Here is a 23,996-nt window from a genome sequence, read left to right as displayed (position 1 = left end):
AGAGAAGTCCATGAATTTAAACCCAGTGGAATAAGTGCTATAGCAAGCAACAAAGGAAGGTGTTTCAACCCAAAACATCAGTGGCTGTAAAAGGTCTCATACAAGAAATAATGTAAGAAATACTGTTTATGTATTCGAAGTAATGAGGCACCACAAACAGGTCAGAAAGGCAGTATCTTAACCACCAGGCTTGCTTGTCTGTTTTAATCCAAGATGACCACGCGCTGTAAAAATGTGGCCCCAAATCACTGAGAATACGATAACACACACCTCTGCTTTATGCAGTTTCCAGGCATTTTTATGACAATGTTTTGGTTTCTGGCATTAGCATAAACTCCCTCTCATGGCTCTCAACTCCATCATAAAAAAAATGATGTTGCTATAAAACAAGTTCAGACAAACTGAGTGTATGCCATCTCGCCAGCACAAAAGTTAATGAACTGAAGCAGAACTAAAATGACAGTGAATACTGGACTTTCAATTCAGTACAAGGCCAGAAACACAACCTAAAAGAGATGCTCATGTTGTTCTGTGTGTGTCTGTTTGCCAACACAGGAGGAACACAGGCCTAATTAATGACACCCTTCCATTTGGGTCTGGTGTCCAGTAATGATTGGAAGGCATCCTTAATGTTAATTTCATCATATGCTTTACTCAGGTGAGTAAAGGTGAGTTTTGTCTCAAGTAACTGAAGTTTTACAGAAAAGGCCTGTTTATAACAAACACTAACTATGGAGCTCCAACCTCAACCCCCTTATGATCCTCCATGCTAGATTCCATTCATGGATGGGGAGGAAAATATAAGCCAGACTGTGCTAAAAGAAGCAGCATGGAAGACAATGTTTACCCTTCCTTCTCATATTAAAAAAAAAAAAAAAAAAAAAACCTTTCCTGACAGACAGCTCTGCTATTAGAGCACTTTAACCACTCTTGGACAAGCATCAGCTTGTCCTCACTCTAATGTATCCTTATCACTTTATAGGACAAGATCTTGATGTAATAAATCTGACTTATTGATTTTCTGAGAATAGCCAACTTTTTTTGATCTAGAATTAATTTAACACAGTTTCATTTGTGTACTTTAACGTTTAAAAGATGAAATCTGCAGCGTTGTCCAGTACTTGTCTAGCGTTACACTGCCCCCTAAAGGCCCAATCATAAAACACAGAGGTTCATTTCCTTTAGTCAAACTTTATTATTCCAAACAAAATTTGATTTGGACCAGATGACAAGTATGCCCTTACCTCCCTCATCCATTCTTTCCCACCCCAACTAAATTTATCAACACCCCCTAACTGTAGACTAAGTGGAATATCTTTTAGTAAATAGTCGGTGGCCTTTTTTTTTTTTTTTTTTTATCTTTCATTATAAGTCAGAAACAGCAGATGTGTTGAACACAGAAATTGGATACAGAAAAATAATTGGGGTCCATAGTTTTCACAGTGCATTACACAGCTCAGCCGTAACACAATGAGCTTACGAAATTAAGATTCTGTGTTATCGTTCTACGTTTAACTTCAGGTCTTGACATACCCTTTCCAGAGATTCTCATTTATTTTCACTTCTATAGATGTGAGGCTTCTTAATTTAATGCTGCCACACACACACACACTTCATCTGACAGAATATCACTGAAAAGCAGCCACATTTCTAAAAGACTTTCTCCAGCATACAAACCAGGTTACCATTCACATCTGATTAGACATATGTTAATAAATTAGTCAACCCTTAGTTAGACCCTTTTGCCCCCCCCCCCAAAAAAAAAACCCCAAACAGAAACAAAGTTACCGGAATTCAAATCTACATTTCTAACATCCCACCACCACTTTCCTGAGCTGACAAAAAAAAAGAAAAAGAAAAAATTACTTCAAGTCAATCTTGCATCACGCTTACCTGCTTATAAAAAAACATCATGAGTGGAGGAGATTACAGTAAGTAATGGGTGTTGGGCATTTAAATGTTAAGACATGTTTGATGGCTTGCACTTGCAAAATGTTGTTTGCACAAATTATGTTAATGATAAAGATACATAAAAAAAAAACTTTTGGAACCACCAATATTTTAGCCGATTTCACTGTTATCACATAAGTCATTTGGGGATTATAACATAAGTTTCCACTTGGTGATGTAAGCAGCCTTCTACGTCACAGACCTGTGATAAAGAAGCACCATTTAATGACCTTAAGTAGTACAGAAGTAGGAATAACTTAGCAACATACTTTAAAAACTGTAAAGGGAGAACTGGGGGTAGATGACTGGGCATAAAAGCTGAGGAATTTCTAGTAGACAGTTCTCTGTTCATTTTGAAACCATGACCCCAGTAGTCAGTAAGAACAGATACTGATACTACTAGGGGGTAGAAGGTTGTCTACCGAATTATAATTATAGTCTGATAAGAGCTGATGCCCTATTAAATGGTGTTATTCCTTCCAGATCAGGTCAATGTTTTGTATACACTGTTCTAATTATCATCTGAAGAGCTCAAATTGTTCCTCATGTATTTTAACTCGCATTGTATCATTAATACCATAAAACTTAATTATACGAGCAAGACACTGCGTTTTCCTCGGTGTCCGATGATATCAGAGCAAAAGGATTTTAGGAGACCCAGATAAATTAGAAAGGTATAAAAGACGTCTCAAAGTCATAAAAAAATTGTTTGGTGAAAGAGTGTTCTGGGAAACAAACGTTCTGACAGAGGCAACAACCAATACAAGGGCAACAATCAGTCCAAATGAGGTGGTGGCAACATGTTGAGTGGTTCATGTTAGACTTCACTTTGGGCCAAATCACATCGTAGCAGGTTAAACAGTTCACTAGCACCCATTATTAGCTGCAGCAACTGAGGAAGTTCATCTTAGCTAACCCAGTGCTCACTGGGGGTAGGGCTGTGGGTGCTAGTGTCCTATTTAGTGTACAAAGAGGTTGGCCTTCATTGTGTCCTCATGTACGCCTGGCCTTTTGTCTCTTGGCCTGACGTTTGGCTTCGTCCAGAGCTGCACTCTCTCCGCTGGCTTGGGCCATGCTCTTCACTCCCTGTATACGGTTCACCAGCTGTAGCAGGAGGGGGATCACCTAAAAAATAAAACAATAAAAAGGTGGTGCACAAAACAAATTCAATGCTTTTTGGATTTGATCAGCTTCCTGACTCAATTAGGAAAATCCATGCTAGGCCACGATCTATCCAAATTCGAGAGATTAACTCCAACTAAACAGATTCAGACGAACTCCTAAAAACAGACTGAACCAAGTGTAGGTGCTTATATACCTTTTCGTGGTTGTATGCTGCTAAAAGGAGCAGCAGAGTGAGGGGCAGAGCTATGTAGGAACCTTGGGCAACATCCTGGTCAGGCACTTTACGCTGTGGGCATAATACACACATCACATCCACCATTTTGATATAGATCATGTCTTGGTATAACTGTTAAAATATTGTACTTATTTAATGATCCAAGCATGTATATCTTACAGTGGGATTGAAGGTGAGGGTTACATGTTTGTGGTAGCCAGTGGAGACGAAGGAGACCTGAGCAAGAGTGAAATCATACTGGGAGCGGGACAGTGTAGAGTACAGCATAAGCACATAGCTCTAGAAAAGAAAGAAGAATTAACTTGCAGATCCAACAACATATAGATCATAGATCACGGTTGTATTCTTATTGTTTTTTTTTTTAATGTAGTACAATATAACAGCCTCACAACCATTGCATAATGTGGACTTGAAAATCTGTGTAGACATCAGAGCAGAAAGACAAGTAGATACTATACCTCGCCATCTCTGTCCAGTGGAGGAAAGTGAAAAAAGAGGGATTGTCCCAGAGAGACACTGTTGATTGGATTGTCCATATTGTCACTCTTGTACAGTTTCACCTTAACAGAGAAAGACGAGTAAGTAATTACAAAACTTCGACAATGCATGACTTAAAAAAAAAAAAAAAAACTAGATTGATTCGTAAAGAAAGGACCAACATGGAGCAATAAAATTAGGCAACAAGTCGTACCGAGAGTGTCGGGAGATGTTCGGGGGGCGTGATGACATTTCCACTGAGGTCAAACTGATTTATCTGCCTGAAGGCGATAATGTTGACTCCTTCAATGTCACTACTGCCAACCTGGGAGGAAACACACACAGCTTCATGTACAGGTACAACCTTGAACTCCTAAAGGAAGCACCAACTCTGGATAAAGCTATAGTACAAGTCGTAGAGTGTGATAACAGAGAATTAAGTGGAATTAAGGCATTTCCAGCCTTGCCGGAGAGATTAGAGGCTCTGCACTTTTCTGACAAACTAAAATTCTGAACCGAGAGGTTTAAACCTGCAATGGGATTATCTCTGCTATTGTTCTGCATATAGAAAATGACCCATGTGATAGGGCTGCTGATAAGGGAGAACCACAAGGTTCCCACAGTCATTTAAACAATTTAATTACAGAAGTTTTCCGCACCATGCTGTCTACCTTTTCATGACTGTTACTGCAGTGCAAAATATAAAAGGAAAAAAAAAAACAAAGAATAAAAAAGTGTCAGTTTTGGATGCGATAGTTAATGGCCTAAATGGCATAAACCAAAGGGCTGGGGGGGGGCTGTACCCTGTCTGTGCTCAGGGGCCCTTTTTCACATATTCCACCCATGGCACTACCTAATGTAGCATTAGCAGCCTCTCATCAGCTGCAGCTGTGGAGCACCGTGCTGTTGTTGCTGCTGCTGCACCGAGGGACATCACATAGTGTAGGTCATCTGTGTTTCAGACCCAGTCAGAGCCTAATGGGCTCAATCCCTACCCCTAGAATGGCAGATTATAGTCAACAACAAAAAGCATAAGCATTAAGTTCTGTGATGAATAGTATGATTATAAGGTAAAGTTAAACTAAAAGATAAAAAGTTTGAAATGCAGTAGCGTTTCTGACATTAGTTATGGGTTAGTTATTATTATGTATTGGTAAAATCACAGGAGGATGAAACAGCTTTTCGAAAACAAGTACAGGGTGGACAATTGTGTGAACCGTTCACCTCTTGTCCATCCATGATGTTTTGCATGTAAAAGCCTTGAGGGCTCATGGGAAATGCGTGTTCCTTTAAGGCCACTACCAATATAAATATTAGACAAGAAACACTATTTTAAATTACATATTGACATATATCGTGTTTTGAAACAAATCATACGTTTTGCTTTACCAGGACTTTAAACCTGCGCTAGGAAACCAGTTTGGAATGGCAATATTACATTTACATGCTCAATTACAGCCATCTGGACAAATGGAAGCTGCTTACCTCTATAGCTCTGTGCTGTGGCAGTGCTCTCTCTATGTGGTCATTGCCTTCAGCTCGCAGCTGAATCAAATACTTGCAACCAGGCTGCAAAGAAACATGGCTAATTAAGTCATTAAAATCTTGCAGTACTGTGTACAACTACAACATTACATAGATTCAGTATGCTTGCATGTACAATTCTATACAAATTAGACTTACACAAGTTATTCTACACAGTAATCACAGTCTAATTAACTGGTTCCTAGCACCCTCACCAGTAGACCCCTGAGTCTGAAACGGCCCTCCTCATCAGTGACTGTGTCCTCGCTGTAAAGGCTACACTCTCCCTGTCCCACCGCCTCCACGGCCACATCTCTCTCTGCATCCCCACTCAGAGACTGCACAGCTCCATAGCAGCTGAGGACAAAACACCATGACACTGCTCAAGAAACATTTTTTTAAAACCATATATACTGTAACATTTCTGTGCATGACATACAGTTTGGACTATCCTCCGAGACATCCCAGTACCTGTATGCGGTCTTTATGCCACTTATATCGATGCTGAGGTTCTGACCCTCCTCCACTGTGATCATCTGAGATGCCGGCTTAAAGCGGAACTCCTTCATCATGGGCTTAAAGTAGTACTGCCCAGGACTCTGAGGAGAAGTAAAACAGTGTTTATGTCAAACAGGGCACAACAGAGGTCATCCTGACACTAAGCTTTACAGCTGGAGGACTCAAAGCTTACAGCAGAGAAAACTGGTCTTGCGGGGCTAAAGACAAATAAAAAGGAGTTGCTGGTTCCTTACCAGGTTATTGAAGGTGAGAATGCCACTGTCCTGGGTCAACAAATTAGACCGAAACTGTCCTCCACTCAGAGACAGAAGGACACCTGACAGGGGCTGACCATCCTCCGATTTGATCTACGGTACAGATAGAGCATGTTAAATTGTGTGGTTGGATAGGAAGGATAAACATTAAACTGCTTTTATCATTTCACAGTAAAAAGATCACGGGCATGCACTAAATGTCTGGACTGAAGGATAGCTAGCAAAGAAAAATAATAAACTTACTAAATCATGGTTCAAATTCTAAAATACCGAGTTAAATCGGGATGACAGGTGAGTTAAGGGTCTCTAATCTTTTATATCACGGAGTCTTTACAGGAGGAGGATAAACAAGGACACAAAACTCTTCATAAACTCCGCACAAAGGAAAACTAACACCGATTCTTGCCAGGATCTCACGGTTGCTGTAGATTGTTGCAGAGAAATGTAATACAAATGAGACAAACTGACAGAACAATACTGATTCAACTATAATCACTGACGTAATTATACTTTGCAACAGGATATATTAGGAGCTAATGGGGGCTTTTCATTATGCGATTTCATATTTGCTTTAAAACATAACATTATCAGTTGTAAAGTTGAACAAAGAACTTTGGATAGCAGTGTCAGCAAAGTATTAAATGTGGATGGTTATACGGTACCTTGAAGGTAACACCAGCCAGAGCGAATGCCTTAAAATCCCCTTGGGTTCCTTCCACAGGACTCAGAATGAAACCTTCCTTACTGGCGCTGATGTCGTACTGCCGATCACTGTGGAGTGGACCCACGCTGACAGAACGAGAAGGAATAGGGTTTGTGGACTGCACTTCCTCAAGATGAATATTTTAAACCATGTGTCATATTATATAGCAATCAAAATATTACTCTAAACTAACTTTTGTATTACTACTATGGTACTATTGTAACTTTTTCTGAAGTTACATGAGAAAACAAATTAATTGTTCATGCATCACAAGTCAAGGATATTAATATTTTTACCACCAAATTATATTTTTTATTTTTATGAGTTCGTTCTATTTTATTATTTTTTAATAGACCGAAATTTAGTTTTGGACAAATATGTAAGTTTGGGTATTGTGCAAGTAAAACATCTCAGTTACTAAGTGGTCTATAAAGCTTAATGTTAAGCCTTGTAAAGCCTTAAATAGAACCCACAGATGCTGCTTTTTTCACATTTATTTTTTAACTTACTGTATTTATGATGCACCAGCTGGACATACAGGCTGGTATATAATGGCCTGCTAAGCTCATACATTTCCAGCAAAACCCATAGGAGGCATTATTTTAATCTAAGTCAAAGAAATCCATGACAGGTTGCAGCTTTGTAATTTCCATCTAGTTTCATGTACTTTATGTTTAGGTCTAAATTAAAGTGCTGGGATCTCTTACCTGTAAGCTCCCATCTCATTAGTGGCCACAGTAATGAATGGTGAAGAAGCTCCTCTTTCAGTGATAGAAATCTCTACACCCTGTAGCTCTGGTGATACCTTTCCCTCCAGGAAAAGACCTGCACGTCCGGTGATGTCCACCATCCGACCAGGACAGGACTCTGTCAAAATAGTGTAAATACTTTTAGGTAGTTGTTGGCATCGTATGTTACAGAATTTTAATATATGGCCTGATTTTTCTCTTGTGTATCCAATTGATTAAAATGGTAAAATAAAATTTAATTAAACTTAAGAAGCAGCATTAACAAAAACAAAGAATTTGGCTTGTTAGAGAAACAAAGTGTGTGATGGATCTTGCCTCCAGTGATAGTGGCCTCTACTTCAGGTGGGTAGAAGAGCAGCTCCTTTGACGAGGGAGTCACTGTGATCTTCTCTCCAGCCCTGTAAAGTACACATTAACTGTACTATATTACACAGTAATATTTACCTTAGTGTGCCATTTAATGGGTCCAGGACTTCCCGTTTGGTGATTAATACTAGTGGTTGTCAGAAAGAACAAAAAGGTCCCGGAGGTTTCTAAAGCTAAAGGTGCAAAGCTTTCTACACCTGGAGCCTGGAAGCTGAATCAACTGGACTAAAGACAAATGATTGCATTACAAAACATCTAATCATAAGCATACAAAAAAATCCCATTTTTGAAATTCCAATCACTTAATGTTCTATTTTGCAGCAATTTTAAATGGGAGATTATGACTTAAAACCTGATAACAGAAACAGCAGTTTAAATTAATTCTCAAGTCATCACAAGACTCTGACTGTTACTTTGTTTTACTGCAAACATGATGGGTTTGGACTATAAAACCATGCCTAACTGACCTGGCCCAGTAAGAGAACTCATAGTGGAAGGGGCCTGTCAGTTCATCGGCTTTTTCTTGGAATGGGGGACTATCGTCTTTGGTGGCCCCCTCCTCCTCAGCGGCGCGACGCTCTCGTTCCTGACGGCGAAGCTGAATTTCTTGCAGCTGTTGCTCCAGCCTCTGCTCTTCCAGGCTCCTCAGGGGGCCCAGCACAAGTGCTGGCTCACTCTCGATAGATGATCTGAACGAGGAAAGGACAGTTAAAAAACACAAAACAAACCCCCCCCAAAAAAATAAGGTGGACAATTATAAACAAATGTACAGCAGCTAGTGTTTCTATATGTTAAGTTTTAGTTACTTGATGGTAACTGTAACATCCAGGATCTTGTCAGTAGTAATGATTCCAGTCATGTGATGCCGCACCGCAGTGAGGGTCAGAATACTGGGGGCTGAGCTGTTGCACACAGATTAACAACAGTCATTAGGATGATTCGTACACAAAGAAACAAACAGACACAGTGACTTGTTACTTACGTATCGTAGGTGTAGAAGTCCTGCTCAAACTGGTGGCAAGAGCGTGGGGTGACTTTGTAAACACCTGCAGAAGTCATTTTTCAGTGATTAATTGCTTTGCCCCAGTTTTATATTTAGCTAAGTGTGACACAGACCTTTTGGCCCAAAGCACTGTACTCTAACTATCCACAAGGGAACACTCGTACACTCGTTTTCTCAATATGCTAATTCACACTATGTTTAGCTAACGAGAGGTCAGAAGAGTGCACCTCACCAGGCTTGGAGAGGCAGAAACGGTTAACTCCCTTGGAAAGGTTGTACACACCGACGTTCTCAGGTTTGGTTCCATCTTGGAAAAATTCCTGTGCAGAAAATGCATTTGGTTATAATTAGAGCAACGATCGTAACACACACCAGATGCTACTGCAGTTGCACATTACTGACCAAGGTGATTGCATGAGATAGGGAGCAACGCAGGATGTAGCCAATCTGTCTGAACTCCACTCCCAAGACGTCGGAGTCCAGAACATCCACTTCCGTAAACTTATGTTTCCAGCACCACTCCTCATGAGAAATACTCACTGACAGGAGTAACAAAGGGCGAGAGAAACCCAAAATAATTAAAGTGCTAAAATTAAAGTGACAGAAAAAGCAAATGTGATAATAATACTTGCTGAAAAAGGGCTAAGCAAGTGGAAAACACTCAGATGCTGTGTTCTTAAAATGATCTAATCCTTAAACAAATGCAGTAAAAAGTTAACTTCTTGCACCACTCTGGCCTGGCAAAGCTACAAGCTGAGTAAACATGCCTCAAAGTTGCTGTGTGTGCAGTTAGCTTGCAGGCACACAAACAGATTGAGTGTATTGAACTGTGAGGGAGATTGATGCCGCACCAGAAGGTACAGAAAGACCAGCTGAATATGGCTGTGCTTCCTAAGAGCTGATACTAGACGCCGATTATGATTGAAAGCTGGTAATTACTAATGGATTTCCCCACAATCATTAGAGATTAATTACTGTGATTTTATAATGCATTTTGAAATGGAGGTAGAATGATTTCTTTCTCTTCTTCCCGTCAAAACCAGTATCCTGACTCCAGATAAAAGTCGAGACGATGCTGAGTCTATATCACTAGCAATTACTGATTTGGGCAAAATTATTTTTTTCTATAAGCTGATATAGATCAGAACAGAATGCGAATGCAGAAAATTACATTAGTTTATTGTCGTTATTACAGCATTGTTTCTTTTTTTCTGTTCATTATTGAGGTGGTTTAATTACCAAGTCCTAGTTTTCACAATTATAAAGCATAAATTGTAAAAAAAAAAAAAAAAAAGAAATAAAATAAAAGGTTTTCTGACCTTTATATTTCCCTGGTAAAACATTATCAAAAGAGAAGCTGAGGATGTCGCTGCTGCCAGACAGAGCGACTGTCCTCCTCTCTCCCTGCCGACTCACTGGCTGCAGGGTGACTGAAAGATCATCACAGGATGCTAAGGGTCAACCAGAGGACAACACAAAGTCAGTTTATACGGGGGGTCAGACAGACAAACTAATAAATAAATCATGTCATTTTTCTCATCTTAATGTAATAAGAAATTTATCAACCCACTTTCTTTCAAGTCAGGACAGTCAATATTTTGTAAAGATATAAAAAATAATCTACTCCATCCTTGCCTAGACAGAAGACTTTTCCAGAGACTGAAGCCATAAATTGAGTGAAGAGGAGGTCTGTGAGGGGCCGGTCCACAAGGGAGACCTCCAGGGCTTGAGGCTGCAGAGCCAGGCCTGCTTTCACCTCTGCCTCAGGGAGAGACACCTATACACATGAAAATGAATCCAATATTATCTTTAAGCCAAGTTATCACCATAATAAACCATAAAAGAACTGAAACCAATTATATTTCTGCCAGTACATCTTAATTGCAATGAATAAAAAAAAAAACATCCCTGAATTCCTTTCTACTGAGGTAGGATGAGGGGGAGATGGTGGCCAAAGAGTGTAGGGATTTACTGCAGGGCCTGGCAGGATCCCTTAGATCATCAAGTCAGTTATTTTTAGTGGTGTCACGGTGCCACATACAAACAATGGGGTGCTCGCTGTTTTGACGCTGCACCCCCTAAATTATGGAATAGTTTACCCCTAAATGTTAGGTTACCCACTGACCTGGTAGCTTTTAAATCGTTGCTTAAGACTTATTTTTTTAAGTCTAATACTTTGTTTTTAATTATTGCTTCATGTCCTCTCCATTTTGTTTTGCTGCGTTTCATTTGTTGTAATGATCCTTTTTTACCTCTATTTACTAATGATTTTATTTATAATCTTATTTGTGTGTATGTGAAGTACCTTGGTCAATTACATGCTACATAAATAAATGTGATTATCAGCATGGCTGTTATTTCTTCAGCACTCTGCCATGCTGATATTTAGTACAACAGCATTCCCTGTCGATCAATACTGCCTCATTTGATTTGGATTCAAAGTGCCAGTTTCTGGTTAACAGGCATATGCACATCGTGTGACAACACTAAACGGACATACCATGCAGCCCTGATCTTGAATTCTTTCTGAATATTTATTAAGAATAATATGAAGTTAATAATTTGGGCTATTTGCAAGTTTACAGAAAAACTGGAAACAACTGATGAAAATAAACTTTGGATTATGTCCAAACTAGCATTAAAAAAATAGTTGATGCTACAGCCTTACATGGACGCTGTAATCTCCAGGTTTGGCCTGAAAACAGAAGCCCCCCTGAGGGTCGGAGTCAATGGTCCGGCTTGAGGTTTTGTCTTGGCCCTGGTGTGTAAGAGTGACCTTGTAGCGACCCTGCTGCTTCATGCCCTCAGGCAGGTGGCTAATGGAGATCTGGCCACACACACTGAATCTGGTGTGGGAGCAATGTCAAGACCTTTAGCAGGCTCATTAGCAAAAGACTAAACTGACAGTAAAGACATTACGGTTTTGAAAATCTTTTCCAAACATGTAGAACTAAAACAAAATGGAGAGTTTGGAGTACCCTGCTGTGATGATATCAGGAAGCTGAGGAGTGTTGGGGGCAATCTTCACAGTGACGGGTTCAAAAAACATTAACTCCTTGTTGACTCGGATTGTGTAGGTACCAGCTGTCATGTTCTCCAGGCGGTAAGAACCATCCTCCTTGCTGACGACTGTCACGGCAGAGTAAATAATAATAATGTCAAAATGCACAAATTTAGGGTTTTCATAATTTGGGGTTACTTTTACATGGGAGACTACACACAAAGCATTAGGTCTTCTGCTGGTTACCTTTGATCTGATTGTTCAGCGACACAGCGGCGTAAGGGACACCCTCCCCAACAACACTGTTAAGAACTCGACCTGTCACAGAGAAGCCCATGACGCGGAAAATAGGCTAGACATGAAAAAAACAAACAAAAACCAAAGAAACACAATATAAATATGTGAAACTGTGGTACGATGCATATTTTATATCCATATTTGCAAGGTAACAAATGAAATCAGAAAGCTCCCTGAAGTGCACAACTGGGTTTCTGGCTTTTATTTAAAATTGAATTTGGAATTTGTATGGGTGATCACCCTGTAAGAATGATTACCACAAAAACAAGTCAAGTATTAAATTATGATCGTACTTGGCCCTTGGAGCTCTTTTTAAAAAAATGAAAGACGCATTTTAGGTGGAAAAAAAACATGTCATCCAATGCAGCACTGATGTGTTTTTATAGTTTTGGAACAACAATGGAGGTCTATGGCACAGCTGAATAAGTTACAGACATTACAAGACATTACTATGGGTAGTTGCAATTCAATGCTCCTTTTTAGTTCTTTTTATGCGATTTGTTAAATAAAAATACAGAAAAATCACTCAACTTTTTGGACAAATATAAAAAAAAATGGAGGTAAAAACTGATTCTTTACCTTTAGCTTCAAACTGTTGTGTTCGACCTTAAAATTCATCCTGGAAGGAGCAACATCAAAAGTGATCCTTTCTCCCCTGTAGAAAGGCACCTGAAGTGACAAATTTCACACAAGCAGAATTTTACACACACATATACCTAAGTTTATGACAGAAAGTGTGACAGCGGGTTAAACCAACCAGTTAAACCAATACAGTAAATTAGCATTCAATATTTATGTCTATATATGGCAGTTTTGACTGTTAGATTTAAATAACCTAACTAGACACAGGATGTGTCAGGCAACTACAATAAAAACCTTTTTCAGTTAAGGCAGCCTGACGTAACACCATTTATTGGCGCGTTAATGTTGTTCAATGAAATACACTATTATTCATCTCATGTGCAAGTAAGCAGCACATTTTTCACTGATCAGCTTCACTGTTTCCTGCTTACTTGCTTGGAGATAAGTAGCAGCTCGATGAGTGGTGGCTTTAGTATCAAACCACACTTGTTGACAATGTTAAGGAAGAGAAAAAAAAATAAAAATCCGAGTTGTTGCAAAACGTACCACAGTGTACTCTCCACTGGCCAGCGAGGGGAAGATGAAGGTCCCATCTTCCATGGACAGAGCGCTACACAGGTAGACCAGGGAGCTGTCCCCTGAATCTGCACCCTCCACTGGGGATGTGTTACAGCCACTGATGTCCTGGAAACCACATAAAAACACACACAAAGAGTGTAGCAATGTAACACACATTTTTCACTCTATACATTAGTTTGTGTACTTGCTCTAATGTAAGACTAAAGGAGATTTTTTTATTAGATACTGTGACAATGTCAGAGCACCTTCAAGGTGCTTATGAGATCATTACAGTTTTACATGAAATGACTTCCTCTGGAGAATAAAACCATGACCTTGCCTGTCTTGAAACCAAGAGAATTCCATAATATCCCAGAAGCCTATAATATCTGATTTACCTACAGTGATATAGGTTAGATTAGACCATATGAATATTTTGACTAACTGGTTTACCTCTCTATTGACTGTGGCTGAGTACAGTAGGAAGGTGACCTCCTTCATGGGCTCTCCATCACTGCGGACCTCTCCTGAGACATCATAACCTCCAACTACCAGACTGTTGGCAGCTGGAGCGTTGGCATTGGAAACATGCACCGTAGTAGTACTCTATGGGAAAACAGGCAAAGGTCACCATGTAGTTTACACTGAGAGTCAAAATAATGGATCTGTCAGGAGCAGTGTGATTACTGCTGGAGACCATCAGTTACAAACCTGCTAACCTGACACACAACCTTACAAATTGAGCATGAGGTGAATGATGATGTTTTCTATACACCTGACACCAAATTAAAAGAGCTCTGAGATCATGCATTCTCTATAGGATTAATGACACTATTCAGATGGGCAACTGCGACGGTGTGGTGACTAAAAGCGTGTCATTAACTGGGTACAGGACAGAAAATTACTCACAAACACACACACAGAGCTGACTGATTAACTTGAAATAATTAATTAATAAACCCTGAAACTAACGAAATCTCCTGCTCCACTCCACCAACCTTCCAATGACATTGTATAGAAGACTTTGTCAATGATTATGAAAAGTTGAATAATCACAGTGGGTCACTGTGTTTATACACAAGATGGATTCTATGGTCTAATGCAGGGGTTCAAAACTGAGCCTCAAGGTCCCCTGCCCTGCTTGTTTGCTAACTACCCCAGCTCTATCCACTTCTGTTTACCTGGATCAGGTGTGTTCAGTAAATCTCAAGTAGGTAGATATCATTTTAAATGAGGGCACAGTGTAGTAAGACACGTAAATTGGTGTCTTCCAGCTTTGGATTGACTGAAAACACCTGATGTAGTTAATGAGCAGTGGGCATCTTGGAGCACCTCAGAAAAAAGAAAAGAAAAACCTAATATTTGATCACGACTCAATCACAACAGTCTATTACAATAATCTGCAATTATTTTATGTAGCGGTAATAAACCGAGTTAGTTTATGTTTAGAGTAGGAAGAAACGAAACCTTGCTTTATATTAGGAAATGTTATGGGCATTTGTTTGACTTACAGCTCCACCCACTGACCTAACATGGATGCTCAAGCTCCAGTAAATGTCAAAAGCAAACAAATCCAGACTCTTTTAACAAAAGGGACATTTGACATCTCAAATGCTACTTTTGTGTTTATATGCAGTCTGTGCTATAAGCTATATGCTAGTAAAACATGAAATGATTGCCCCAACCTGCTCTAGAGTCCAAGTAGGATGGGAAGCTGTGATATCATAATTTCCCGGTAGCACTTTGAAGAATGCATATCTGTGAAGGAATATCAAAAAGAAGAAAAAGTCTTTAAATAGCAAAAAATCTGAAACATATGTATATTTGTTGCAGAAACACCTGTGCAATGGAACTAAAGGTGTGAGACACTTACTTTCCTCCGGGCTGTGTGACGACACTCTGGAGTTTCTCCTCTGTTCCTGGACGGGTAAGTTTGACCTCTACTCCTGCCGGACCAACCAAATGGCCCTTACTCAGAACCTGAACAATGCACAGTACATTAGGGGAAAACAGAGAGCTATGCATAAAAAAATACATTATTATATTAAGATTATTATATTATCTTGTATAGCAAAATTATACAAAATTATATATAAAGTTATTATTAAAAAACGATTCATTCTGGTCTTTGAAACATTCATAGAAACACAGAAAATGTATACCCACAAGACACACAAACACAAAAAAACAGTACTACAAGTGTAAGCCCCCCACCCCCACCCTTCATTTTGTGCATATAAGCTTTAAAGCTTGGAGAGAAATGCTGCAAGTCTCACCGTTCCTGAGACAGAGAAGCCAGTAAAGACAAAGTTGATGTCTTCTTCTTTTGTACAGATGTCACTGACTCCATCCACATGGAGCTCAACACTGGTGGGCTCTGGTAAAAGTGAAAAACAGAAAATAATTAAAAAAAAAAAAAAAAACAAAGCCTCATAGACAAAGTTGCCCTTTGTTGGTAGTGGCTGCAATAAACAGGTGTCTTACCAAAGCTCCACCCAAGCGGGGGTTCAATCTTCAAAACAAAATCTCCCTGTGTAAAGAAAAGAGCTATGTATTAAAACCATCGTATCACTGCAAAAGTATTTGCATTAAAAAAAAAAATCTATCATACCTTGTCATAGAGAGGGATCATGAAGTAACCATTGATAGGGGCACAGTCCGTTTGATACTTCAAGGAGCCTTGTTTGGTGTAGAGTTTAATCTGTGCATGAGAGAGTATATCCCCATTAAGTATGTCTGTAATTAATCCGAGCTACTAAAGGCTACATGGCCAGGAGCCGTCTTGATGAGCAAGTTAAACGGAATTTATAAGTAGTCATGAACAAACAGATGATTGACTGTCTGGGATTCAATTTATTTGGCCAATTAAGCAAATGGCTGAAGAATTCTGTGAATCAGCAGAGATTGGGGCAGGTAGCTAACCTATTACCCATTAACGGAATTTAATAAAAACATCGAAATGAACAGAGCAGTGCATAGATAAACTCAAAAACATCGCCCGTTCTACATTCTGCTTGCCAGCACCGGAGAGCAAATTTCAGGTTAATATAGACCGCTGTCGGGGACATTTCATTCAATCTATCATTCAAACAACTCTCCACAGCAGCTAACTGTAAGCTAGCAGCTAGCTGCCCGGGACGTTTGCCCTCTCACCTCGATCAGAGAGTAGTTGATTTCAACGTCAGATTTCACAAACCCCCCGCAGGCCACCACGATGTCATCCGAGGACACGGTCCAGAACTGCGAGTAAATGACACAGAAAACCAGCCAAACTGACCCCATGTGAGCCCGGATCATAATTCTCAACATTTTGGCTGACTATCGACAAGCGGACCTCTCGAAGGGCCGAGCCACAACACGCTGCCTCCGGTTCCGTAGCAGCTGAGCTCCTGTCAATGTCAGGGGCAGGGAATGGTGTGACCAGCGGCCTCTGCTGGACCGGAGGTGGTATGACTTGGTACTAATAAAACTTTTAAACGGACATTTAAAAAAAAAAATTAAGGAAAATTAAGGGATCCAATTCAATACAATATTTATTTTCCAAGTAAAAGGTTCGGCATTAAAAGCAGACACTACAGTCATACAGAAACTCATAACAAATAAAACTAGAAGAAAAAAACAGACTAACACAGTATTAAAACTAACATACCCACAATCCAAGTTATTTCAGTTACAAAACCTGAGCCACGTTAAAAAGAACCGGGTAACAGTTTAGTATTGTTCAGTGTAATGCCATTTTGTATCATCATGCAACTTTATAGCAATTACAAATAATAGAAATGTTACAAACAACAGATTAACTAAGAAAGTGGTAGTTGGTGAAACTTTTAAAGTGCATAGAGTCAAGAAAATGTTTGAGATCCAGTGGTTAGAGGTACATACGTCCTTCTTAGAAGGAAAAGATGTAACTACAGGCAGTAAATAAAGCTCCACAAAAACATCTCACCAACAAAATATTGCTTTGGTTTTAAAACTATTTGAACACTGCAGCTACTCAATACTTATTACAAAAAGTCAAGAAAGAACATTGAAAAGGCAAGATGTTGTTCTACAGAAGCTACCATGTTGTATTTAAAACAATGCAAGAAAACAATTAAGACTTGGATTAAAACACTCTTCTCCTTGACTAAATCTGTCTACTGCATCTGTTTTTCTGGTCTGTAAGGAGGACGTCCTCATCTCACACATGTGTGGAGGAATGAGGAGGTGAGTGTGCCAGAAACACCCCTTCACTGAAATTGCTTGAGAAGCTGGTGTGGTAGCTGGGGCTGCTCCTGTTTCTACTCAGAGGCTGAGATTTGGACAATGGGGATTTCACAGCTGGGATTCCCTGGGCCTGGCACAGTTTCTGAATCAGAAAACGCTTGTCACGGCCCTCCTGGGGGAAAAGAAAGACACATTAATAAAGTACTTTGGAAGAATGTTTAAAAAAAAAGAGATAGACATAACCACATCTAATGAAAATATGCACTCTGGAATAAACCTACCGTGGCAAGTTGCTCCCTCAGCTGGTTAATAACTCGCTTGTGAGCTCCGGCTAGTGCAATCACATAGAACATGGCCAAACTGCAGAGCAAATTTAAATAACATCTAAAACTACAGTCAAACCAGCAAAAAGGTTATTAAAAGCTAAAGTACTTGTGTGAAACACATACCATGTAACGACAAAGAAGGAGACAGCAAAGACCTCTGATGAGAGAGCATAAAGGATGGTTTGGACTCCATTAGGTAGCTGGGCTACCGTATATGGCAGCACCTCCCAGGAGGTGGAGTAATTAACAAATGGTCCGCAGGCCTGGGAACTGCTTATTCTGTGCAAAAAGGAAAGCGTGTTCATGCCAGGACGACATGTAAGCGGTAGCAGTGTTTGTCATTCCAAAAAAACTGAAATTATCATTCTGCAGGTTTCAACAAGTTGAATGAAAGACATTCAAAGAAAATAATCAGTATACTCTACATGGTAAAAATAAATACATGCATGTGTATTGCATATGAATGTAAATAGGCTACAATAGGCTAGATATGATGTCTCGCTGTGTCTGAACTGTAGCTAAGCTGCAGACAGTCCACTCCTCCACTTTTGTAACCAGTGTTACAGAGTGATGCCTCTTGCCTCATTTTTACGTTTACAGACAACAGTGCTCAGAAATGCAAAAAGCACACGGCTGACACGGAATGTTTAATTTAGACCTCGCTTCAATTTAAGTCAGTGAATTAACATTAGCTAGAAACTGATTATCACACGTGCACAAAAAAGTAGTCACACTGACACAATCAGGTCTGCAAGAGCAGCGAAGCTATAATAAGAGAGCCATCATGTCAAGTTTCTACTCGCACATTAACTCAGCTATTAAACTGGTGAAATTGATATATGTCACTATAGAAAATCTATTAAAAAAAACATGCTTTAGACTTTTTTAGAGTTTGAAAGTATTTACAACATCTCAGGCCTAGAATTTAAGAATTTTTAAGGACCTGCAGAAATCTTAAAATACCCTCTCATGTCAGTACATCCATTCCAGTTTCTATTAAAGCTCCAGAGAAGAAGAGAGCTCATTACTTACTGTGCTACACTAACGGTGACGGGCAAGCAGGCCAGAGCCAGGCCAATTAGCAGCACTCCAAGGAAGAAGAAATGGGAGCTGGATGCTCGGAAAGGACGTGTAGCTGGGCGGCAGTTTTTAATTAATGACACCTGACAAACAAGGAAAAAACGACAGCAATGACGGCTAAGGAAAACATTTTAAATGCAAATATCAGGAATCGAATAATTTTCTCCTACAAAATAAAAAAATATATAAATGGGGGGGAAAAAAATCACCTTTTTGATGTAGAAGATAAAAAAGTATTTGATGGTGCAGATTGCCGGCAGCATCGGACAGTAAAACGTGCCGATCCAGCAGATGGTCTGACCATACACGATCTCTAACACATTCTGAGGAATGGCAAACTCCTGCTGGCCCCACCACCTGACCAGGCCAAAGTCACAGTACTTCACTATCATCCTGAGGAGGATGAGGGAACAGAAGAACAATTTTAGACGTGATTAGTAACTAACAAAGAAAAGGACTTTCAAATTAAAAGTATTGAGAGAGTATAAGATCAAAGGCAGCAAATGTGACCCAGATTGCACAATAAAGCATCACAGAGCTATATGTTTAAAGAACTACAATGTCTCAAACTGCCTTAAAATAAATATATTTTACGAATTAACATTTAATTATTTTTTTTTTTTACAGTGGAAAATGGAGGACATACTTCCGGGGAAACTCCACAAAAAGGGTAACAGCTGCAATGATGATTAAATCAAATACAGTCAGTTTGTACATTTCCTGGCCAACACGGGTCTCCCAACACTGTTGACAAGGAGAAAAACACAGACAGAAACAAAATACATGCTTATAATACATCACCACAACACTGGCTGTCGCATGATTGAGAAAAGTTATTTCTGAAATGTATGTCACTCAGTGTAACAGTTTAAAAATGTCATACTATTTGTACTTGACACACAGATACTGTGAAAGCAGCTTTGACACTGGCACCTACAGATGTTCTATTACAAATCTGCTGTTGTACAAATGGGATTTTTAAAAAAAGGCTTACAGAGTAAAGCAAATGGTTATAGCCACAGATGCAGGTCCCCTCTTTACATTTGGTGATCTGAGACCAGAGAGAGAAGAGCAAAACTCCAATACTGGTCAAACGCATGAAGACACACCTGTGAAGACAGAAAAGTGGATGAACTTAAAAAGCCCAATTAAGCCATTCACATCTTTGCCTTAAGATACATAGATGAGTAAGTGGTTAACAAATTGAAGTCCACTGTGCCTCATGAGAGTGAAGCGGATCTCGAAGGCAGGAGAGTAGTCCTCATAATTGATGATAATGGAAAACAAAAGGGGGGTGATGAAGTTGGCCAAGGTGATAACAATCGAGGGAAGATATTCAATGATCAGATCTATATGAGAATTCCTCTGCAAAAAAACATTAGGGGAACATTATTTGATACCTACTGGTTTCTTTAAAAAAATGTTATCTAAATTTGATTAAACCAAAAAAATGACAGAATAAATAAATAATAAAATACATAAATTCAAAACAAATGAGATGCTTAAAACAAAACGCAGCTTCCATTACCTTCACATCATTCATTTGTGCTTCCTGCGAGTAGATGGTGGCCAAATAAATACTGTAGAAACAACCAGCCAGAACACCGATAACAAAAAGATTGAGGATGAGGCGGATGAGGTAAATCCGACACCTCTCTTTGCGAGTGCGTTCCGCTATTTTCTGCTTGATCCTCTCTTCTTCCAAATCCGTCTGGACATATACAAAGAAAACTTTGTAAACATTTACCGGTAACACCTATTAGACTGTAAATAACATCTATACATTATCATTTAAAACGCCTTATGGGGCTGAGCTTATTTCTGAAAAAAAATAAAATAAAACATACTACCTCAGTCTACATGACTGAGAAAGGATCTGAACTGTTCATTCCTACTCAACATTACTCAGGATACAGGCCCTGTATGGAGCCAGGTTAGCCAGGGGTCATATGTATCTACGAAACTACAATGACCACCTCACAGTGGTTTGCCTCTGCCAACCAGTTAAGTCACAGTTTACAAGCATGTCTGTTAGGACTCATATTCTAGTCAGTTCCTCCCTCAATCCTGAGACACATAAAGTGTTTCCTGAAAAACAGCCGCATAAAGTGTTTCTAATCAGAGTGTTTCCTGAACCACTTTATTCTAATCAGAGTGTTTCCTGAACCACTTTATTCTGGAAGCATAATGCCTCCAACCACATCACTTGTGCAGACGCATAAAAAACAATGTTAATCACTCAGCATGTAAAAATGGCCCCTGGTGCCCCCCATATCTTAACCTATGGTTCCTGGCAAATTCTGGAATACAAAAAAAAAAAACATCTTGTTCGGCAGAAAAATCCACTAACCTTAAGCTCATAGAGCAGACTGCTTCTCTTTAGCCTTGCAGCGTTCTTGTCGGTGATGCAGAAATCCCAGCCAGCAAAGATTTTGTTGCAAAAACTCTGGAAGCGATCCTCATCCTGAATCAAGTTCCGTTTGAATCCTGTGGCAGACCTTAAAGAAAAAAGAAAAAAAAACACATTTAAAAAACAGTTGTTTTAGATTAAATATTTTACATACGTTTGGCTTTTCAGTACCTTTTAACAATCCAGATGAGACTGAGGAACAAGTACGCTACAGTGGCCAACAGGTATGCCAGTGGCAAATTGTAAGTGACTTGTGGAAAGTAAATTTTGTCCACCTTGTAGTAGCCGTAGAAAAGATAGGTCTCTTCCAGAAAGCCCTGCAGATGAAGCATAAACAGTGAGCGAGGACATTGTTTTCCACAGCAAATAAAATGTATTAAAAGTATGAGCACTTACTCCACCGGACAACAGGTCTGTAAAGTGCTCATGAAACACAACGAGACCTCTACGAGCGCTGCTTGTATACACACTGCACACGTTCCCTGTATCAAAAGATGGTAAAAATGTAAACTCCTTTAAGCTTAGTCTATGCTCTAGATTAAAACAGACAAGGTTTCCCTCACCATTATTCTGGCTGTAGGTGATGTTCACTGAAGCGTGCGGGGCAATGATGATGGGCAGCATGACAAAGCTGAACATGATCAGAAAGATAACCAAGTTGAGCATGACTAGGAAGCGCAGGAAGGAGAAGTAAGACAGGATCCCTGGACCAAACATCCCTGTTGAATGAAAGGGAAACAAAAGGGAGAACTTATCTCAGGAACAAAAAAAACATAACTAAAACATTTTCTGTTCGAGTAAAAGTATCTTTAACAATGTTGACTATCCTAAATTAAAACCAACAATGTCTCAAGCTAAGGATACACTTTTCTAACAAGCAGACCATGTCATTCTTCATCTCTCACCCTCTATCAGGTGTATGTCTCCCCTCCAGAGTTTCAGTGAGTTGAGAAAACCTCGGGCTTCATCCTTCATCCTTCTGAGACACCTGCGGGTGTTTTGCCTCCACTGCCCCCAGCTGCTGAGCTCACAAGCTTCATCCAACTGTTTTCTAACAGATTATGCAGTCAAATACAACTCTTGTTGAGACACCAGCATACTAAACGCACATTTGAATACACTGTAGCAACAATTAAAACAGATGATAACATTGCTCAACAGATGTGTTTAATGTTCAGTTCAAAAAGGCTGTAATTCCACTAAATGTCCTACTTGTATGTGCGTTTCTCATTTATGGTCTTGGCTAGCTCCCTGATGGGTCTCTGCAGCGTCTGACCCTTCTGTCTCTCATCCTGTCTGTTGACCGTGCTCAATTTCATACTGCCAGAGGAGCCAAGCTGTGACCTAGAACTGGCTCTTCGTTTGGTGCCCCCATTCGACGACTTTCTGCGGTACAACAGGGACTGATAGCTCGGAAGTTGGTCCAGCAGTGGGTTACTGGTCACCTTCCCACTGTGATCAGTGTAGAACACTTGAAAAGAAAAAAAAAAAGGAAATTGATTAGATCTTACAGAGTAATAAAAATAGATAGTTGTAATAATGCAGGTCTGAGAGCATATAATTTATTACAATACAAGCTGTTAATTTCCAGGACTGACAGAAGGTAAAATATAATAATCTTTCACCAATGGTCTTAAGTAAATGATTAAGTGCGGATCTAAATCAAAACCAGTATTTAATTCTATGTTTAGAAAGGCTGAGGCATGATTGACACTGTTTTTGACCAATTTTCATCTGTAAATGCCAAGAGATCTCTACCACATCTGTCATAACCCATCCAAGTAAACACTAAAAATACATATGGTCAAGTTGTATAGTCTGTGAATTGGAGATTACATCCACATTTTGAAATCAAGAGTGGGATATGAGACATGTTTTTCAGTGTAATAAACATGACTAAAAAAGCCTGTCAGTTGAATCTTATTACTCTGAGGACTGTAGATATTGTAGAGAGCCTACAGCAACACCAGTAATCCGGCCAGATGAGCTTATGACTGGGCTGTAACCTGATCTAATATTAGTTTCTATGTTTTTTTTCCAGAGTTTGCAAATGAATAACTAGCTTAGCTGCCGTCATCCAATCTGAGCTGCTGGGCACCTAAAGCCTGTTAATGTTAAAACACGCTGATGTTCGTCTCCTCGGCTGTGGTTCGCAGATAATGGCTAACAGGGCAGCTGACAGCAAGAACAAAAGACAACTGTGGAATTTTCAGGAAAACCCAGTCTGCTCCCTGTGCTCCTCCGAAGAGCCGCTGTCAAATGAGTAACTAGCAGGTTTATTGCTGAGAGACCCTTTGATCAAAGCTCGACGTTAGCATTACATTAGCCGCTTAGCAGTGGCCGAAGTAGTGAAGTTTGAACGAACTTCGCGAAAATAGCGAAAGGCGCTAATTTCACATTTACCTGCGTCGACATCCATCGTTTCCGTCTCTGATATTGTTATTACTAGGTGTTAGATAATATTACTGTGGTAGTTAAGCTCCAAGCGAAGCCAGCAGACGTCGTCAGCGGGGAGTTGTCGCCCCAGCTGCCAGGAAGATAACACTTTTCCCAAAGAGCATTTCCTGAATGTGGATGCGCGCTCAGTGTCTTCTCTCTGTAACTCATCCTTATCTTATTCATTTATTTACT

The 23,996-nt window shown here is 39.7% G+C and overlaps 1 protein-coding gene across 1 annotated transcript; it reads right to left on the bottom strand.

Moving 5' to 3' along the window:
* Nucleotides 1-1,594: 1,594 nt before the first annotated feature.
* nomo (nodal modulator) lies at nucleotides 1,595-23,921 on the bottom strand. Its single transcript, XM_067498078.1, is given in 48 exon segments — nucleotides 1,595-3,075; nucleotides 3,269-3,361; nucleotides 3,470-3,589; nucleotides 3,769-3,870; nucleotides 4,002-4,112; nucleotides 5,273-5,356; nucleotides 5,527-5,668; nucleotides 5,783-5,910; nucleotides 6,064-6,177; nucleotides 6,747-6,873; nucleotides 7,495-7,654; nucleotides 7,852-7,934; nucleotides 8,370-8,591; nucleotides 8,709-8,804; nucleotides 8,885-8,948; nucleotides 9,138-9,225; nucleotides 9,308-9,444; nucleotides 10,225-10,356; nucleotides 10,541-10,682; nucleotides 11,574-11,751; nucleotides 11,884-12,034; nucleotides 12,153-12,258; nucleotides 12,783-12,872; nucleotides 13,332-13,469; nucleotides 13,797-13,949; nucleotides 15,029-15,101; nucleotides 15,217-15,323; nucleotides 15,620-15,720; nucleotides 15,828-15,873; nucleotides 15,955-16,044; nucleotides 16,497-16,685; nucleotides 16,688-16,732; nucleotides 17,530-17,721; nucleotides 17,831-17,909; nucleotides 17,999-18,154; nucleotides 18,908-19,038; nucleotides 19,165-19,348; nucleotides 19,602-19,699; nucleotides 19,950-20,064; nucleotides 20,175-20,320; nucleotides 20,484-20,666; nucleotides 21,306-21,453; nucleotides 21,537-21,682; nucleotides 21,762-21,847; nucleotides 21,929-22,084; nucleotides 22,271-22,416; nucleotides 22,578-22,836; nucleotides 23,769-23,921. Coding segments are annotated over 48 exon segments (5,985 nt in total). The 5' UTR covers nucleotides 23,785-23,921; the 3' UTR covers nucleotides 1,595-2,943.
* Between the last annotated feature and the right edge of the window lie 75 nt (nucleotides 23,922-23,996).

Source organism: Channa argus, chromosome 3 (assembly GCF_033026475.1).
Source record: "Channa argus isolate prfri chromosome 3, Channa argus male v1.0, whole genome shotgun sequence".
NCBI classification, from domain to species: Eukaryota; Metazoa; Chordata; class Actinopteri; order Anabantiformes; family Channidae; genus Channa; species Channa argus.
The sequence above is the reverse complement of the archived record's forward strand: the minus strand, read 5'-3'. Positions and strand labels throughout refer to the sequence as shown.